The following is a 21,171-nucleotide window of genomic DNA, read 5'->3' on the forward strand; positions in this document are numbered from 1 at the left end:
TAATGACGGCGCCGTAAAAAAATTAAGTTCACGCAAAATGCTTCAACAAAGCCTGCTTGGCGTTCTTGGTGCAGCCACCGAGATAGTAAATTATATGTTAGTTTGTTTATGCTGTCTCGGCGAGCCTGCTGCTTCACTTTGTGTTGCTTATACAAAGCGATTCATCGTGTCAGAGCGTAATAAACTTTGCACCTCACCTTCCGTGTCTTTACCGCGTCTGGCACAGCGGAGCCGGCGGACGACATTCTCAACGACGTAACAATATACGCGCACGTTCCTGCGATCTTCGCAGACATGTTATTCCACACTTGATCACTTTATAATGTTGTAACACCACTTCATTGCGCGTAGAACACGAGTTGATCCAAATGGCCGGCGATTTACAAGAGCAGGCGTTTTGAAGTGTTCGCCGGTTCACCAACACACTTCATTTTTTTCCCATAGATTGCGGACTAAAGTAATAAATTTAATGGCCACATAATCACTGGTGGTACTGTTCTGAATAGACGTACCAAAATAATTCCGTTTTGCTAGCTTTATAACATGTTAGTAGTCTACGAATGCTGTCACTCGCCGTTCAGACGGCGGCTTGGTCCGGCGGTCTGGAAGGACGATGTCACCCGTGGCCATCTTTGCGGTACTCTGAAAGTTTTCCAGTGGCTCTACACTTTAGTGATCCAAAGCGCCCTCTAGAATTTTATGGCGAAAGCCTTTAATGGCTCATGCTGTCGTGGACAGTGTGTCCCGCTTTTGCGGCGTTCTGATTGGCCGTGGCGGGATGTGTCCCTGCCATCTGCAATGCCACACTTGAACGCCTGCGAAGGAACGCCACGCGACAGGAGCGATGGTGTACCGTCCAAGCGCACACATGTTGGGGAAAATGTGACAGATACTGCACCTTTACTTTCCTGTAAGCCAATTATAATTATATGTAGCACTGCAACGAACGCCGATAAACGGTAAACAATGAGGCAAACGATAGGACAGGAAGAATAGGCTTTCGCCATTCTCCTTTTAAGAGACATCTAAGAGACCCTTTATTTTTTTTTATTATTGACAGTCCAAAATTATATTTGTGTGCAGACAATGAAAATGCTAGAATTCTGATAGCGATAACCGAAAACTGAACTCATCATATGCACATAAGCTTTTGCCATGAAAAAAAAAAGCAATGTCCCAGCCTTCAGTGGGCGGATTTTGGGTGGTAAGAGCAATGAAAACTATTCAAACCGACACAATACGTGGTCATCTAATATCAAGTTCTACAAAGCTGGAGTACGAGCCGCAGTTTTGGACCGGGTGGCATCAGAATCTCCCTTCTAAACACCATCAGCTGTGATCAGATATTAGCTACTTTCGTGAATAATTTCTTCGGATTATGACAAACTCACTATGCAGTGTTGTTCGAAAACTGGAATTCGCGATGTTGCAACGAAGAGAGCGAGAATTGTTTACACTAAGTTATCCTTAATAGTGCAAGTGAAATGAGGGGCCTCTCTGTATATATTTCTAGGTTATTCGCCTCAGTTGCCCACAGAGCACATCGAGCACCTGTTCGGCGAGGTGCATCCTCGTGCCTAACACGATCGGTGCTTGTATGAGTATCACCGCATCCATAGTCTCCCTTCTCCAGTCATCTACCGATAGTAAGGAACGTGGTAAGGAATCTATATGCATGCTCTTCAGCTTTTGGCAGTAGATGTTTTACCTCCTTTAAAACACTTTATTGCATAATTTGCGCCTCGCGTGTTCTGAGAGTTGTAATTATGGCCGTAACTCAGTTCGCGCTGTAAAACTGAACAGCTGGTGAGGTACTTTAAGACCTGGGCCCGCTTGCACAAAACAATCTTAAGACTGTTTTAGCTAAGTCCAGACTTAACTGGAGTCTAAAGAATAGGCCACTAGCATGGCCGCTTAAGACTGGAGTCAAGACTGGGCTTCAGTCCTGACTTGAATAAGTCGCTTGTATGATTACGACTCTAGTGTTGTCTTGGTTAAGACACAAAGACGCCAGGTGTCTAAGTAGAGAACTTAGGGAAATACAGGGATGCGCTGGCACTGTCCCCGCTGTAAGATGTACACATTCCGTCAATTTTGCGTTGTGTAAAATCCGTGCTATTGTTTTTTGCGGCTTAAGATTGTGTTACGAGGAAAAATGCCCCAAGTGGTTGCTGAGGCCGTTCTGGGAAGCCACTCTGGTAAACATGAACCCGAAGCGTTCGACGTTCGGAACACGAGCTGTCTTAAATAAGCTTGGCCTTTCTAAAGACACCATTTAAGTCTGGACTTAGCTCGGACTTTATCGTGCAAGCCGGCCCTGGAAAGTGCCGTACAGAAACGAGATTTCGTACTGCGTTCAGGTGTGATTAAGGTTAGAGCTGCGAAACACTAACTTCTGACCAAAGGGTGAACGCAGTAACTGCCAAGAGAACCTCCCACTTTTACTCATCTTGCATTAGACTTTATGATAAGCCACCTTCGCAGATTTCGCACAAATCAGACCAATATATTACTGTCATTGGCATTATGCGCAGTCGATTAGGTATGTTAAAGCACAAAGTTCCTTCAGAATATTTGCTATAAGCCTAGTCTGGAATCAGCATCTGATACTTACATTTATTACAATTTCTTATACCCTCTCAACAGCCTTGCCCCTATTGTCACTTCTACGTTACCTTACAGCTACAGCCGGTCAATCATTTACCAAGGAGCCATCCGTTATCAGATCTGCAAATTAGCTGCAGTTCCTAGGAAAATTACGTGCTGCTTTGTAGCCCGTAAACATGCACCTGAACTATAATAAACCATTCGCTGTGGCGTTAATATAGGCATTGTCCTTCCTTTTTGCTTAGTTTGCGTTCCACTGACATGCTATTTTCGATACCTTCGAAGGTCGTGCTGTTAGTAAGCGCCAACAGCGGCAGCGGCTCATTGCAGCGTCTCTCATGTTCATAATATGGAACGTACTCGGTTTTAAGAAGCTCTCACATGCACTACTAACTTGTGCGAGGTAAGCAGGAAAGAAGCTGGAGAACGTTTCTTGATCGCTGCTACGGCCCAGAAGATCTTGTAGCGAGACACTACATCCACGCCGGCGTATGGTTCGTCCAGGAACACGAGTGGCTGTAAGCCCAGCAGCGCTGCGCCAATGCACAGCTTCCGCCGGTTGCCTCCGCTGCGAAACAGGTCGCGCGAGCAAGGTCTAGTTCATGTACCCAGTGACGTTGGCGTATCATGGTTATGTCAGCTGTCATGGACGCCCTTTTCTTCACTGCGGTACTTGGTTCTATATTAGCCTTAATACGCAGCACACATTTTCATTTGTACAAGGACCAAATCTTACACCAGGAGCAATGCAAGGGACCTTTGATAGGTGAAAAACTGCGCAAAATTGTGTCTCTCTCTAATGATTATATTTCTTATCAGTTTTGCACATTGGTAGGAAAAGAAAGATGCCGACCAATCCAGTAATTTTTTGCAAAGAAATGATCGTTAGCCAGACCGTCGATTCACGTTTAATGCGAAAAACATCTAAGTCTCAGGCAATGAAGACGTTTGTGAGTTTGTGACCACATAATCTTTTTTCCATCATGTCGAGCCAAACACGGTGGTTAACAAGGTAATAATGTACTACGTTTTCAATATCACACTATGCTCGCTTACTATACATTTCAAATAATGGACCGTTTCGCAGCTAGCTTTGCTTGCCAGCTGTTTGCCTCCGAGGTGACATATAAACATGAGACCACATGAAGAGTAATGAGAGAATGAATTCAGGAAGAATATTCCTGAAATCAAGCTTATTTCAGAATCGCTGTGAAAGCCACTCAGAAATTTTTCAGGCAAATGAATTGTGCACGCGGTCATACTATCTCTGACTAATCAGCCATCATTTTCTTGCCTCTCAATCTATATTTCGCACAATTACATGAAAATTGGTTATAATAATGTTCACATTTTACGCAGCATTTGTAACAAATAAATCTTCATCAGCCTGATTACACCCACTGCAGGGCGAAGGCCTCTCCCATATTTCTCCAATTGACCCGGTTCTGTGCTAGCTGCATCCACTTGAACCCTGCGAACTTCTTAACCTCATTAGCCCACCTAGCTTTCTGCCGCCCCCTGCTACGCTTTTCTTCCTTTGGAATCCAGAACACATAAATAGTTTAGCTTAGAGTCAATTAACGCTTATTATAATGCTCATTTTAGTAAACTGAATCCAGCGTTTCAGAACTGAGTAGAAAAATGGCTTGGTTTGCCTAATAGAATTGAAATTCTAAACGCATCTCAGTCTTTGGCGAATCTCATAGTCAAGGGCAGATGATATGAGAAGTGGACGCAATATAGCATATTTTGTTGTTAATATTGTTGTGATACGCAGTCTTGAGATAGCGGAGACGTTGTGCTGGTGTCGTGGGGGGACCAACTAGAAAGATCAAGCTATAGGCTATCTTTTCTATTTTCCTACGTGTGTATGTTCCTGGTGATGATCTTCTGTGGATACCTCTGACTGCTTCTCCGCAATATTGTGGTGAAGGATCTGCTTAGGTTCCAGTACCTCAAACTGGATCTCCGCAGGGGCTGAAAGCTTGGTTTAGCTATATGCCGTCCGACGCGCACCTTTATCTAAACAACCAGAGTCCACCGCCTTCAGGGCGCCGCCTAGTAATGCGGGCATCTTTCGTGGCAAAGATAATGTCGAACATCCAAGGTTGGCTCGCTATGTATGAGTGTGTCCGCAGCATAACCGATGGTACGCGAAAGTAAGGCGCGAGTCTGGTTTGAGGCGCATGAGCTGTATGTTACAGTGCAATGTATGTGCAAAAGAGAAGCTCCGAGATCTATTAGGCAACCCACCCCATAGGGCGGAAGCTCAGCGCTAAAAAAGGCAGAATCCCAAGCAAAGTCACTGACCGAATTATATCTGTCAAATGTGCACAGTGTCGTAGTCCTAAATATATATATATATTACGGTCTTGCTCACGTTCTACGTGACGCTGGCGGTAACACAGGATGTTCCACGTCCACCGCTATGATTGAGGATGGCGCTGGTGAACACTCTCAGGGTTCGTATTCATATAAAATTATTAGCAAAGTAGCAGGTGGGACAGCGGCCGATGTAGCTCAGCTGGGAGAGCACGGGACGCGATGTTCGGAGGTCGTGGGTTCGATTCCCACCATCGGCGCGTTGTTTTTTATTCTACTTTGTGTTTAACTATCTTCCTGCTAAACAGATTGCATTCCTAATTTATGTGATTATCGAAGTAAAAATTAAAAAAAGAAGACATAAAGTAAAATCCCCAATGTATATATATATATATATATATATATATATATATATATATATATATATATATATATATATATATATATTGTGTAAAGATGAACATGTACGTGTAAAGGTGAAGAAGAAGATTTCGTGCGCTGTCTCCAGGGACATCGCTATAGGTGGGTGCGCTGGACCTGCCTGTACGCGGACTGTTGCTGCCCTGCTTCTAGATCGAGTCCCAGTGCCCCTAATAAACCTCTATCCTACATTTGGTAGAGTGGCGCGTTAGAAACGTCGGTCCTGGAGCTCCGTAGCCGCACTCTGCCTACACCTACATTGCCAGAAGACGTCCAGCATCAAGGCATGCAGGCGGGTCAAACTGTCATCAGTGGCGGCTCCCTTCGTCAGCGCGACCAGGCTATCTTCAGCGGGACCAATGAGCACGATGTCGAAGACAGGTTCATTTCTTATGAACGGGGGAGCTTCTACAATAAATGAAATGACGAAACTAAATTGACCAACGTAATATTTTATCTCAACGGTGTGGCAAACTTGTGGTACCGCTACCATGAAAGCGACATCCGTACGTGGGCTGTATTTAAAAAATGCCCACCGGTCTTTGGTCGCCCGGTTTTCAGGAAATTGCTTGCCGAGCAGCGCTTGCGTGAACGGCCGCAGCGGTTCGGCGAAAACTTTACAAATTATCTCGAAGACCTTGTGCAAACTTGTGGACGCCAACGTGTCAGAGGCTGCGAAGATCAAACACATCTTGCAGGATATTGACGATTGAAGCCTTCCAAATGTCAGCGCGCGACTGGCGTACCGTGAATGAAGTTTTGACGAACAGCTAGAGCTTCGTGGACTGCGCAAGCAGGGGTTGTTAACATGCAAGCCCCAAGTACAGGTTCAATCGCTTGTTGGGCTGACGCCAGCAGCCGATAACCCATCGTTGCTGCAGCAAAGTAAAACATTTGTTTGTGAAGAGATGGCGCGTCAGCTTTCCTTGCTTCCTAGCCCTCAAGAGCAGCGACAACACGGCAGACTATCTCGGACCAGGTTGCTGAGGCATTTCCATTTCTCCATCTGCCATCAGTTGTCGCTACTGATCCTCTGACTTGCGTGGACGCCATTCCAAGACCTGTCGCCGCTCCTATCACCTATGACGATGTCATCACAAGGTCTGTCGCTAGCCAGTTCTTTAACTTACGCTGACATCATTGCACTAACTAGGCCACCAACATACGCTCTACCGTAAGTGCATGTGCAATAGCCAGCACCCTATTTTCGACCGGCTCCAAGACCACGCAATTCCTGGTGCACGACAGATAACCGACCAATTTGCTACACTTGCGGGCTGGCTGGGCATATTTCCCGTTCTTGCCGAAGCCGCCTCCCTTGTGTCAGCACCACCCACCTAAGGTTCTGGGAACTGGTCTTCGACGCTTCAGTTTTCCGCGCCTACTGAGCCTTCAGCGGCTAGGCCGTCATTTCTCACCAGACCGCTCAGCCATCTCCGACCGCCGTTCACCATCGCAGCGACGTCACCGAACGCTTCAAGTGAGGAAAACTAGAGGTCCTGAGGCGAGAACTGCGACCCCGTCGAACTTTCCAAGTCCTCATCTATCGCCAGTCAACCTTATTGAAGTTTTCGTCGAGGGTGTTTATGTCATGGCCCTAATTGACACAGGTGTTGGGCTTTGGTAATGGACGCAAGACTTTGTATGTCTTTAAAACAGGTGAAGGCGCCAGTTGCAGGACTTTTGTTGCGAACGGCCAGCGCTCAGCAAATCAAGCCTTTAGCAGCGTTTACCACTCGAGTAGTTATCCAGAACTGTCTTCATACAACTAGGTTGGTCGTGCTGCCAAGTTGCTTACACGCTGTAATTTCAGGCTGGAATTTCCCGTCGCATCATGCCGCTTTACTTGATTGTGCTCGCGCTGAAGTCGGATTTACTGCGCTGCACGAGCCCGTGTCAGACAACGCTCCTTCTAGACTGTGCACTAAGGCCCTCGTCGCCGAAAACATGGACATATCTTCCTCTTTTCGGCTTGTAAAGGGATCAAATTGTCCTCTTCACGTCAGCACATAGATTTCTGCATCGAAAGTGCATTCCTTTGCCGCATGTTGTACTTGCCATTTCCGCTGGCTCCTCTGCGCTCTGGGTCTCCAACCCGCTTAAGTACCCCACTGCTTTGCGCCACGGTGAATGTCGCGAGAGCCTATAATCCATCGCATCTCTTCTCCGTGAAGAAACTGACAACGCGTCTTGCCTCTCCATGGCTGCGCTCAGCCTTCCACTTTCTGTACCAGCTCCCTCTTCCACAGACGTGTTCCGCCTCTCCATCGACGAGTATTCCTGCGCTTCAGCGAGCACAACATCTTGCCGTCCTTCAACAGTTAAGCAGTTCATTCGACTCCCATAAAATTATCTGGGCCAAAGTTAAACTGTCACTTATTGGATCTACACTGGAGACCACGCACCATTGCGACAGCGGCCCTACTATGTCTCTGCAATAGAGGGCCAGGCTTTTGAAGAGCTAGTAAGCCAATGCTCCAAAATGGCGTCATATCAGCCTTCAAACAGCCCTTGTGCTTCGTCTGTTGTGCTCGTTAAAAAGAAAGATGATTCCATCCGCTTCTGTGTAAATTACCGCCGACCTAATAAGATTAAAGAAATACTTCTATCCTCTTCCGCGCACTGACGACGCTTTAGACTGTTTGCAAAGGGATGAATTCTTTTCCTCCCTACATTTACGTTCCGGGTATCGGCAGTTCCTGACGGAAACGGCCGAGCGCTCTAAAAGCGCTTTTGTAACTCAGGATGTTCTGTACGAATTGCTGTTATGCCTTTCCGCCTTTGAAATGCTCCTGCGACATTTGAGGGAATGATGGACACAATTTTGAGAGTCCCAGTACCTCTTATAACCTCCCCCCCCCCCCCCATAAATATTATATATATATATATGCATATACATATACATTGTACATATATACGTTCAAGAAAGTCAGACCTGGTGAAGTAAAAAATGTATTGACGTTGAGGCCGCGGGGCGAGCCTTCGTCGGAAGAATCTAGGTTACTGATAGTGTCCTATATTTATACACTCACAATGTTGTGATGTCTCCTTAGTACCTGTGACGTTAGGGAGAGAGGCTATGCATGAGAGGGTTAAAAGCAACTTAGTTTTTTGTTTCGAGACAGGATCGTTTGTTGAATAAAGTAACGACTCGTGGTCAAATGCGTCTGCGTATTATGTTAAAACAGCGCTAGAAACACGGACAGATAGAATCGCCCTGAACTGACAATAGATTTTAATCATTAAGCATGTCTTTATATAATGTTGTGTTCGAAGTGCTGTGTCGTCGTCCGTTCTGTGACTGGAGCAGTGCGCGGTAATGGACAGGCCTCGGCACCCCTCTTCGCGCGTCGCCGGGAGAACTCGCCGCCGGCCTGCGCCCAGGGGGACGCCCCCACAGCGGACGCGCTCACTCTCCTATAATTCTGGGAAGCAGTCCCAACCCCATTCTCCGGCCTCCGATCTGGTCTACCGCAATGTCACTAAACATCAGAATGCTGACGCGCTAAGCCGCCTGCCACTGAACGAAACAGTTCACGAACCGCCTCCGCCCAGAGACGTTCTTATGTTCGAAGCACTGCCAGAACCTCCGCTTACAAGAGGCACAGTTTCCGCATCTACGCAGAAGTGAGCAACGCTTCGACAAGTTTACACAGCTGTTAAACAAGATAACGTGCACAAGCTCAAAGGGGACGACTTCGACGCTTAACGCAGGCGAACTACGGAGTTGAGCATCCACCACGACTGCATCCTATTTGGATCTCGAGTTGTGATTCCGCGAGAGCTACGCGCACAAGCTATGTGTCTCATCCACGCCAGACACAGGGGCATCGTTGCCATGAAAACGTGCGCCAGAAGGTACATGTGGTGGCCTAACATAGATCGTGACATTGAAACGACAGTCCGAAATTACAAGCCTTGCCAAAGCAGCCGGCGCAATCCGCCGAAAGCTCCTTTCCCAGAATGGGAAAAGCCGCACACACCTTGGCACACCCTGCACATTGATTTTGCTGGCCCAATTGAAGGCTGCACTTTCCGTGTGCTCGTAGATGCCTACACAAAATGGCTTGAGATAAGAGAAATGCGACAGACGACTTCGGCAGCAGTCATTGACAACCTCCGATCACTGTTCGCAACGTTCGGCATTCCCCACAAGGCAGGGTCGTACAACGGAACACCATTTGTGTCTGTGGAGATTCTCAATTTTTATCGCGACAACGGGATCTCATCAGTCACAACTGTCGCCTACCACCCAGCGATAAACAGACAAGTCGAGCGCTAAGTGGCCGAGCTGAAACGTGCCTTTGAGAGAGACCAGACAGGGTCGCTGCAGCGCCGCCTTTCACGTTTTCTTTTCAAGCAGCACACGACAGTTCAAAACACGACAGGACAGACCCCAGCTAAAATGATGCTCAAGACCAAAATGAGAACGCAGCTCACAGCTATTATCCCCGAGCCAGAAACAGAGAAGACCCGTGAAGAAAAACCAATTCCGCGCCGCGGGACACTTGTTGAGGGGCAGCGCGTCCGCGCCCGCCAGTTTCTCAGGAAACCACGCTGGGACGAAGCTACTGTTGTGAGACGCATAGGCCTGCGCTCTTGGCTCGTCAACATACATAGAACAGTGACACGCCGATACCTCAACCAGCTGCGTGAATTTACGGTGCCTTCTGAGGGCGGACCGGCAGCAGCGACGACATCAGAACCATCCTCCCACACAGCATGGCATCACTGCTCAGAAGAAAAGACTGCACCCAAGGTAGACCTACAAAGCACAGCGGGCAACATCCAGCCTACAAGTGGTTCTTCCCTGTGTGCACAGAGCCAGCGCGCCTCCACGCGTCCTCGCCGACCCACTGCACGCTATCAGGCAACTTTTTAAGGGGGAACTTCTTGTTGGGCGAGTTGGTGCATTGCTTTAAAGGAACCAAGATGCGCTATAAAAAGACAGCCACAGGAAAAAGCCAAGGGGACAGACAGAGCGCATCTTGGTTCCTTTTTAAGGGGGAAGGAAGTGTTGTGTTCGAAGTGCTGTGTCTTCGTTCGTTCTGTGACTGGCGCAGTGCGCGGTAATGGACAGGCCCGGCACCGCTCTTTGCGCGTCACCGGGAGAACTCGCCGCCTGCCTGCGCCCAGCGGGACGCCCCGCACGGCGGGCACCCTCACCATGGGAAGCAAGTCCCATACCAATTCTCCGGCCTCCGTTCCCTCCGTCCTTCGGCCGGCCAGTTCGGCTTTGGCCTCGACTGACGCTGGTCGCAGCCTCTTGTCGTTCAATAAACAAAGGTAACAGTTTAACAGTAGCGCGTACGTCTTTCTATATTGACGACGCGCGAGCACGACATATACATGAGAGCGATATAAACTAAAAAACCAGATCCGTCGCATGATATTGTATGTCACTTCTCTCTTCCAAAAAAGTGTTTTCCTTGGCATGAAGTTTTAGGGATGCGCTGCTTACACGTTTCTTTACCATCTTATATGTTTAATGCCTCCATAATTTCTCTTACTGTTTGGTCGCGGTTTCGGCCTAGTCTGTTGGAAGCACGGTTTACAGTTGCAATCCTGGCAACGGTCAACAAGAATCCTGTCCCTTTTCTGGCCTAAATTGTTCTTGTGTTCACGGATCCAAGACAAGGGGGGTTCCATAATATTATGAATACATCAGATTACAATAGCGCGGGCCTTAGAAAACTGAATGCCAACGCGTTTTATAAACGCCTAGATTCTGATCCGACATGAAATACAAATCGGAAGTCATTGACACCCTAGATTGACTGTTGAAGGCCGGCAAAATTACAGATAAAATAGTGAACTCACTGATCCCCCTCCGTCCAATTGCCGGCAGATTTTACTTATTACCAAAAATTCATAAGGAGAACAACCCAGGTTGTTGGAACTGTCACTGAAAACTTCTCGTGTTATGTTGACTCCCTCATTAACAAACTTCTTGCCAAGTTCTCTTCTTTCATAGAGGGTACCACTAATTTCCTAGCTGATATCAATTATCTTAATATTCCACCTGGCTCGCTTCTTGTTACCTTCGGTGTCACTTCAGTCTGTACAATAACCGCATAGCGATGGTATTCAGCACGTAATGAACGCTTACGCTGAGCACTGGCCTCATAGACCTGTTAATAGTACGATATTAGGTACTCTCTTGAGGCTCGTTCTTGAACTTAACGATTTCGAATTTAATGATACCAACTACGGTCAAAGGGTGTAGGTAAAAACGTCCCCAGAAAAAAGGTCCCCGGAAAAACGTCCCCGGACGAAACGGCCCCTGAAGAAGCAGCAACTAGGAAAAAAAACGTCCGCAAGGCAAAAACTGCAACTAAGAATGATTTCTTCGGGAACGCACATGAAAAAAAAGTGCACATTTTATGCCATTCTTTCCTTGCTTTGAGTTAAATGTAATCATCATTTGGAACTTGTGTCCTCTGGGCGCCCGATGTGTACAAGAACTGCGTAAAAAACATGGTGAAAGATCCATCTGGCTCTTTGCACGCCACATGGTTCCTACCTTCGCAGCTCATTAAGTAATCATTAAGGCAGGTCTAATCAGCTTGGTAATACTGCCAACTGAGAACAGTACAAGCGGATCGGCGCATGGTAGTCTCAGGGAACCGCCCAAAGCAAGGTACGTCGCTAGAATAACCTCTTAGACCTTCTGGTGACGACATTCAACCGTTCCTCTGATGCTGGTGTAAAATGGTGATAAGAGTGATGATGGTGTAAGCAGGGCGAGGATTAACCGGTCGTGTACATGCCCGTCCAAAGCATCGCTCCAAGCTTTTGGTCTGGTAAAGCCTGTGGTAAGCTCGCCTTTTCCCCGCGATAAAGCGAAGACGAGGCACTTGCACCATATAACCGCTGGCATCATTTTCGCTTCTTTTTTATTTGTTATGATTGCCCGCATCAGTTAGATTTTCGTGGTATCCTCCAAGCTGACCAATGAAACCGATGTAATAAAGTTGACATACAGTAGTCATCATTGCAGCTCGCCACGGGGAAATTCAGGACTTCAGCCCCCGTTCGGGGACATTTTTTCCTACTTCGCAAACAGGGATATGTTTTTCGGGGACGTTTCTTCCAGGGACATTTTTTCCTGGGACATTTACTCCGAGGACATTTTTTTCGGGTATGTTTTTACCGGGTCCCATGTTCAGGTTAGCGGTACTTGAATGGGTACCAAAATAGGTCCTAATTATGCCGATGTCTTCATGGGGTGCCTTGAAACAGAGGTCCTTGATATTCGACCGTTAAAAGTGTTCTCTTTCAGACACTTTATTGATGATATTTTTATAATCTGGCCGCACGGCGAGCAGCAACGTCTTGCATTTATTGCAGGTTTCAATAAATTTCATCCATAAATCTCTTTCACGCACTCGTGAAATGTGTGAATTTTTCACACGTGAACATTAGGTCCGTGATTCGCAGCTGTTGCCAATCAATAACTGCCCTATTTATGACCGCATGTCTCTCAGTTGTACATTGGTGCAAAGCAATTGATAAAATTCGAGCAGACTTGTACAACAAGCTTTCCACAGGAAGAGCACCATACGCTAGGCCTGACAAAACTGAAGGAGAACAGGCGACACATTCGTCAAACTAGAGCGAAATCACCACGCACACTATCCCAGCGCTGCCAACCAGCTGTCGCGCCTCGGTTCTGGGTGTCAAGGCTCGATCCGTTCTCTGGCCACGGCGGACAGGAAGATTCTGCCATGTCTCCGCCGGGCAAGAAGCAGTGCAGTCGACGGACACTCACGACGGTCTCTCTCGACAAGCGGCAGGGCTCATTATTTTATTTTATAAGTTCGGGAACCGTTGCCACTGAGATTGTCCAATCCGGAGGCAGCAGTTGGCGACAGCCCAAGAGGTCTAATAGCGAGCGCGCTGGTCTCCCGAATCGAGAGGGGCAGAGGAGGGGACGCCGCTAAGACGCAGGCGGCGGGCGGAGGCGTCATGGAAGACGTAGAGGCGTCTCTGCAATGCACCGATGTATTGCGGCACAGCACCGGTGCATGTCAAGAGGCGTCAGGCGCTCGCCGGCACTCGCTCGACTTTTGTCGACCACTAGAGAACCGTGCGAACCTCCACTGGAAGCCCTATCATAACGAGGTCAAGAAGATGCTGGCGGGTAACATTATTCAGACTTCCTGCTGTGCCTGGTCGCGCCTTGTTTTAGCAAAAAGAAAGGCCAAGTTTGAAGATCGTGTTTAGATTACCGCCACCTTATTCACATCCGAAAAACAAGGTTATCCCGTTACGTGAATTGACGATGCCCTAGACTTCATACATGGTGCCGCCGCTCTCCTCCATGGCTTCAAATGGATGACTTGTTCTTGCTAGTTTAATGCTGTCATCGTTTTCTGTCCCACGTTCGCACGCTACCTTCACCGATCTTCTACCATCCCCGGCCGCCTTCCACCGCACCGTCTTCATATGAATGCCAGGAAATGCAGCCTCAGCAGACGCCATACCAAAGCCCGGTATCATTTGGTCGGTTCAACTGACATGCTGCCTGACACTCATAAAAGTTGAACCGTGTGCGAGCTACTTATCCCCTATATCCAAGTAATGTGCGAAGTTTTCTCGGCCTGTGCTAGTTCTGCACTTCAGTTGGAACTTCTCTGATATCGCTGCTCCCCTTAACCCCTTTTTGAAGAAAATACTCATTTAATTGGCGGCGCTGACTGACACGTACCTTAAAAAGGCTTGTTTCCGCCCCCACTGCTCCATCTTTCCTAGCGCACTTCGCACCTTATGCTTCTACCAAACTGCGTACCGACGTCAGTGGCTCTGATATTGGCGCTATCCTTACCCAGTACCACCGTCAAAATTCCTGTGTAATTGTCAATGCCAGCCACCTGCTATCTTCCTCTAAGTGCAACTATACTATTAGAAGAGGGAATGTCTCGAACTTGTTTGAGCTTTGACTAAATTCCGCCTCCTGATATGTTTGAGAGGTCCTTCTGAGGGGTGGCGGGCCATGATGCCTTGTGTTGGCTTTCCTCACTTAACGACCCTACCTTCCGCTTAGGTCGCTGACATTGCGCTAGAAAGAACATACATTTACTGTTTTCAGCAAGTCAGGCCGTTTACATCACGAAGCGGACTGCTTCTACCACCATCGCATCGATCCTGATTAATTGCCTGCCCGCTCTGCCGACGACAAAGTTTTGTCCATCCGGAACTTTCGCCATATCTATACCAAAAAGAGTTGTGATCCTTCCTTGTGACCCATTATTGACCAGCTGCGTAACCACTACTCCAATCCCTCATCAGTATGTTTGTGCTGCGTCACGGTTGCCATTCTTCCGACATATGTGCCCAGATTGTGCGGACCTTACTTTTGTCGTTCCTGGTCATCTATGTACTGCGGTCCTTGCCCAACTTCATGACACTCATTCATTGGGGCACAGTGTGCGACTCTGAAGACCTCTGGTGCTGCATAATTACTCACAAACACAACACACGCACAAGAGATTACAGTAAGATGTTCATTCACACCGATGATGCGCTCACTACCAACTGGCTGTCATTGGTGACACGAAGAAAAAAACATGACAAAAAGACGTAAGAGTACAATAAGGAGAAGAAAACACAAAATTGAGGAAAACTGCGAAGAAAAAATTTCAAGGAACAATAAAACGAAAATAATGCCAAATGACGTCTATCTTCTTGTCATATTGTCCAAAAGAAGCAGTATCATTTCCTCCCCTCATGAATTCACCTTCATGACCCAAAATGATCTTAAATGCTTCAATAATCTTCTTTTCAGCGTCTGTAGCCCAAGCCAGTACCTAGGCGGGTCAAGAAGGGGAAGGCGTGAATGTTCCGTCTGTGGCGCACAGCAGGAAGTGATACTGCTTTGTGTGGACAATATGACAAGTAGACACAATTTGCCATATTGTTACGATGAAATAAGAAGGGGTGTTTATTTACAGTGCTGATGTAGCGGAACAAGATGAAGCCTACTAGCGCCCAGAAACCAACGCTTCTTCCTCCTCTTCTGCCACACCATCACAATCCTTCATCGTCGTCATTAGCGTGACATTTCCCCCCTACTCAGACGAAGCCCTCTGGGCGTGTTCGTCAGTGGTGCGAGGCTGACACGGCTTCAAGCGGGCAACATGACATAGTTCGGTTTTGGCAGACCGGCGACTCGATGCTGTCATGCGGGCTATTGCATAAGTTAAATCATTAATGCGTTTGACGACCACATATGGGCCGTCATAGTGGGCCAAGAGGTTTTGATGTAGGCCACGGCGCCGAATTGGACGCCATAGCCAGACTGAATCACCTACAGAGCGTACGTGACCCGCCGGTTACTGGCATAGTATCGCACTTTAGAACGTTCTTGTGAAGCACCAGACCGTAATCGGGCGATTCTCCGAGCTTCGTCGGCGAGACAGAGGGTCTCAGCCAGGCAGGAGTCTTCACGGCTTGTGAAGGGCAGGATTGCGTCCACATACATGGCTAGCATGTTGATAAGCGTTCTGTTGACGCGCTCAGTCAAGCCATTTGTCTGAGGATGGTATGGCGTCGAGTGTCGGAAAGTTACGGCGCATAAGCGCATGAGCTTTTCAACAACATCAGCGGTGAATTGTCGGCCCCGGTCAATGATGACAATTCGTGGCGGCCCGTGTCGTAAGATGACTGAATGCAGCACGAACAGCGACACCTGATGCGCCGTAGAAGATGGAAGAGCGGCGGTTTCACAGTAACGTGTGAGATAGTCCACGCAGATTACAATCCAGCGATTTCCATCCACGGACTTCGAAAACGGACCTACGAGGTCAATGCCTACTTGATCAAACGGAGCTGTCGGGGTCTTCACAGGATGCAGCAAGCCAGACGGAGTTGCAGTTGGACGTTTGTGGCATTGACATTGCTTGCAACTGGCAACGTATTGTTCAATCGTCGAGCGCATTCTCGGTCAGTAAAATCTTTCTTGAGCACGGTGGAGTGTTCGAACCGATCCCAAATACCCAGAAGTTGGATCATCATGCATAACACGCAATACGTCCGTGCACAACGTCTTGGGAACTACGAGTAGGTTTCGCTGGCCGACAGGCGAATAACTCGTTTTCCATATATATAGGAGGCCATCACGCACACAAAAACGGCTTGTAGGTACGCTGGCTTGGGCAAAGAGAGGCGGCAGACTGCTATCATTTTGCTGTTTCGTTTTGAAAACATTCGTGGCGGGGAACGCTGGCTCGAGGGTCGATATATAATTGTCGAAATCGTCGCTTTCAGGTCCAGTCGTGGCCATTGGCATCCTAGAAAGACAATCTGCGTCTTCATGACGCCTCCCGCTTTTGTACACCACGGCAAAATCATATTCCTGTAACCGAAGGGCCCAGCGTGCGAGGCGACCACATGGGTCTCGAAGGTTCCGCAGCCACCAGAGTGAATGATGGTCAGTTACGATAGTAAACGAACGTCCGTACAAATATGAACGGAAACGCTGCACAGCGAAAACTACAGCCAGGCATTCCTGTTCGGTGACTGCGTAGTTTCGCTCCGGCTTGCTCAGGGTACAACTTGCGTGCTCGATAACATGCTCTCGTGCATCGTGCCGTTGGACAAGGACTGCACCGAGACCGATTCCACTAGCGGCCGTGTGTACTTCTGTCATTGCAGTAGGATCGAAGTGACTAAGGATGGGTTTCGATATTAAAAGAAACTTCAGTTGACGGAATGACGCGTCGCAGTCTGGTGTCCAGTCAAAAGTAGAGTTTTTGTGGAGAAGGCACGTCAATGGGTAAGCAACGTCAGCAAAGCGATGTATAAAGCGTCTAAAATACGAACACAACCCTAGAAAACTACGCAACTCCTTCACTGTCTGCGGGGGTTTAAAAGACTCAACAGCGGCGGCTTTCTGGGGATCCGGCATTACACCATCACCATTGACAAGGTGTCCTAGTAGCAGCGCTTGGCGCTCTCCAAAGCGACACTTTTTCGAGTTCAGAATTAGGGCGGCGTTGTGCAGACAATTCAAGACACGTACTAGACGGTCATTGTGTTCTTGGAAGGATTTCCCAAATATGACGACATCGTCCAGATAGCAAATACAAATGTCCCATTTTAAGCCGCGCAAAACTGTGTCATAAAGTGTTCAAATGTGGCTGGCGCATTACACAGCCCGAATGGCATAACATTAAATTCATAAAGGCCATCTGGCGTTACGAAGGCTGTTTTTTTCTTATCCACAGTGTCAATTGGAATTTGCCAGTAGCCAGATCTGAGATCAAGACAATAAAAATAGGACGCACCAGAGAGGCAGTCGAGGGCATCGCCTATGCTAGGATGAGGATCGACGTCCTTTTTCGTAACAGACTTTAGACGCCGATAATCGACGCAGAATCGCCACGAACCGTCTTTCTTGCGTACAAGAATAACAGGGGCAGCCCAGGGACTCCTGTATCACCTTCTTCCGTAGCATGTCCTCCACTTGCTCATGAATGACTTTGCGCTTAGATGGGGACACACGATATGGCTTTTGACGAATGGGATGAGCCGAACCAGTGTCGATGCTATGATGGGTCCGATGTGCATGGCGAGAGGTTGGTCCATCTGTTTGAGAAAAGTCAAACATAGGCGAAAAAGGTAGAAGAATATCTACAAGAGTAGGGCGTTGAGGTGAGCTGAGATCGGCGCTGATCATGCGGAAGATCAAGTTTCATCAGCAGGAAGAGGTACGGTGGCACTCGTAGCATCTGTGACCAAAGCAACGACGTGGGGCGCATCGGGTCCACAGAGGCAAGCTTCAATCCCGTTGGTAAAACTGCGGGCTCGGACGATGGATTGATTGTCCATAACGAGGCACTACCGTAATGCACGGAGATCATACAGTGAGGGATAATTACATTTTTCTTCAGGCATGCTGAGTGAACTGGGTGCACCACGGCCTGGAATGAAACCTGCTCAAGAAGTGGAACGGACACGGGGACGAACATGGCAGAAAAGGGTGGAACTACTGTGTCTTCGGTAATACTAAAAACTGTTTCTTCATCACGGCCACTTTCAAAAAGAGTCGGCAGATGCGAGTCATCAAAATGAACCTCTTGACTTCGGCAGTCCACGGTAGCGCCACAAAACTTCAAGAAGTCCATTCCTAAAATGATGTCATGCGTAAAGTGGGGTAAGACTGCGAATTCGGCTTGAAAAATTGCACCACCCACAGACACTTGCGCACTACACACACCCAGTGGTCGCAACGCCTCTCCACTCACACCAGAAAACGTTGAAGCACGGTCATATTCAAACATCACTTTGCGTCCCAACAAGCGCTTAAACTGATTACTCATCACAGACACAGTCGCACCCCTATCTATCAAAGCTAATGTACACACACCATCAATGAACACACGAATTTTGTTTTTGAGCATTGCAGTTGGAGGGATGTAAGCACACAGCACATTTCCAGCGGCCTCACCCCCATCGGTCGCGCTGGTTGTTTTCCTGATGGGGCGACATGGAGCGCCGCCGCGGTGATGGAGAACGACGCGCACGGAAGGCGGGTGGAGGAGTACACTTCGCTCAGATGCTGGGGAATGGTCGCGGAGATTCCCGTTCTGGATGTTGTCGAAGTACCCACGGGGAGTGTTGGATTGCTGGAAAACGGGGCTGTATTGCCGATTGCTGGGTACTGCTGGAGGCAGCGGGCGGTTATAGCGTGGCGGGAACCTACTGCGGCAGTACCTGGCGATGTGACCTTCGACGCCGCAGCGGTAGCATATCGGTGGGGAAGGTATGAAATGCTGTTATGGATAAGAGCCAGGCACAGCAGGGCGCATCGTAGGTCTGGCTGAATGCTCACACTGCACAGGAATCCTTGTAGATCGAATAGAAGAACTAGGTGCACTTGAGGTGACGTCATACCTTGGGGCTTCAAGCATCGACGCAGTCGGGTTGGCAAAATGCATTGGCGGGTAGTCAATAGAAGCTGCAATTTCAGGAGCTTGGGAGAAAGGCTGCACTTGAATCGCTTGTGGTGGTGAAGCCGGCCGTCTAGAGGCCCTCTGGACAGAAACCTCAGCAGATTCATGCAGGGGAAGCGTGTTGATCTGTAGAAGTTCTTCACGCACGATTTGCCGGATAGTTGACGGAAGATCTAGTTGGGCATGGTAATCAAGACTGGCCACGGTAGGCACGTTGGCCCAAATTTCGGCGCAATACAACGTGTTTTAAAAGCTTGAAACGCGCGGATGTGTCTAATGACATCGGAGACAGTATCAAGGTTGTCTTTGGCGATTAAGAAGTTGTACACGTCCGCCGCGATACCCTTCAAAATGTGACCGACCCTGTCTTCCTAGGGCATGTTGAAATTGACACATTTGCATGACTTGAGGATCTCTTCTGTGTAAGTTGTACAAGTTTAATCGGGCAATTGAGCTCTTTGAGCAAGCGTCTGCTCAGCCCGCTTTTTTGCTGGGAACAGAGTCGCCAAAACGCAGTTTTAACTCGGTGGCGAACCGTTCCCAAGTCGTCAAGTTATCCTCGTTATTCGTGACAATATTTTCGTGTTATTGTTCCTTCAGATTTTTTCTTCGCAGTTTTCTTCAATTTTGTTTTTTTTTTTCTCGTTATTGTACCCTTACTTCTTTTTTGTCATGTTTTCTTCTTCGTTGGTAGTGAGCGCATCATCGGTGTGAACGTCTGGCTGTAATCTCTAGTGTGTGTGCGTTGTGTTTGTGAGTAACTATGCAGCGCCAGAGGTCTTCCGAGTCACCTAACCAACTAACCCGCACGCAGTACTACAGTGTGCGGCGACGATCCTTCTGGCCTGATCTATCCGCTCTGTCCGCCGCTGTTCCGAAACTTATGAGCTGTGTCAATACCTGATGCCATCCTCGCTGGAGCCTATTTGGCACCTGCAACAAATCCCAGCTCCGACCAAAGCAGTTTTCGTTTGCTGATCTCGACTTGCTTAGGATTTTTTCCGACGTCTATTTCAAACAAACAAAATTCGATTGTGGCGACCAATTGCATCACCCGGCATGATAAAAGAAATATTGCCACCACATGCGCTTTCATCATCAGCCGAACTATACCCACTGCAAGGCGAAAGCCTCTACCATTTCCCTCCAATTGACCAGGTCCTATGCTGGTTGCATTCGCTTGACCCCTGCGAGTTTCTTAATCTCATCCACCCACCTAATTTTCTGCCGCTCCCTGCTACGCTTACCTTTCCTTGGAATCCTATTGGTTACTTTTAGAGACTATCGGTTATCCTCTTTTCGAACTACATCTCTGGCCATGTCTATTTCTCTTAATTCGACTAGAATATCAGTAACTTGAGTTATTTCTCTGACCCACTCTGCACGCTTCCTATCTCTTAATGCTACACCTACTATTTTCTGTTCTCTGGCCGGCTGCCTTGTCCCCAACTTAAGTAGAACCCTTTTCGTTAACCTCCATGTTTCAGCTCCATAGATAAGTACCGGTGGATGTAACTGTTATATATTTTCCTCTTTAGCGATACCGGTAAGCTGCTAGTCATAATTTTTGAGTACCTTCCAAATGCACTCCATCCCAGTTTTATTTTCTTATTCTCCTCGTTATTTCTCTTCTGTGGTCCGGATCTGCGGCCACTACCTGTCAAAGGTGGACATATTCGCCTACAACTTCCAGCGCATCGTTACCTATTTCAAGCTGCTATTCCTTTCCTAGTCTGTTCAGTATTAGCTTAATCATCTGCATATTATCATAGCTTCTTCTTCTTCTGCATGGCGTCATCCTTTTTCACAGTGCTCCTCGTCAACTGTTTCGCAGCCGCTGCTTCAATTCTCGAGTTATTCATGATTT

General features: G+C 47.9%; 1 protein-coding gene across 1 annotated transcript in view; it reads right to left on the reverse strand.

The window, feature by feature from the left end:
• The window catches only part of LOC146180834 (ATP-binding cassette sub-family A member 17-like), a 79,725-nt gene that overhangs the window by 36,734 nt on the left and 21,820 nt on the right, over window positions 1–21,171 (reverse strand). The window contains exon 4 of the mRNA XM_084575664.1: window positions 3,002–3,175. Within this exon, the coding sequence (XP_084431790.1) occupies window positions 3,002–3,175 (174 nt within the window). The remainder of the gene's footprint in view (window positions 1–3,001; window positions 3,176–21,171) is intronic.

This window comes from Amblyomma maculatum, chromosome 8, assembly GCF_055883805.1.
Source record: "Amblyomma maculatum isolate TAMU_Amacu chromosome 8, ASM5588380v1, whole genome shotgun sequence".
Taxonomy (NCBI): Eukaryota; Metazoa; Arthropoda; class Arachnida; order Ixodida; family Ixodidae; genus Amblyomma; species Amblyomma maculatum.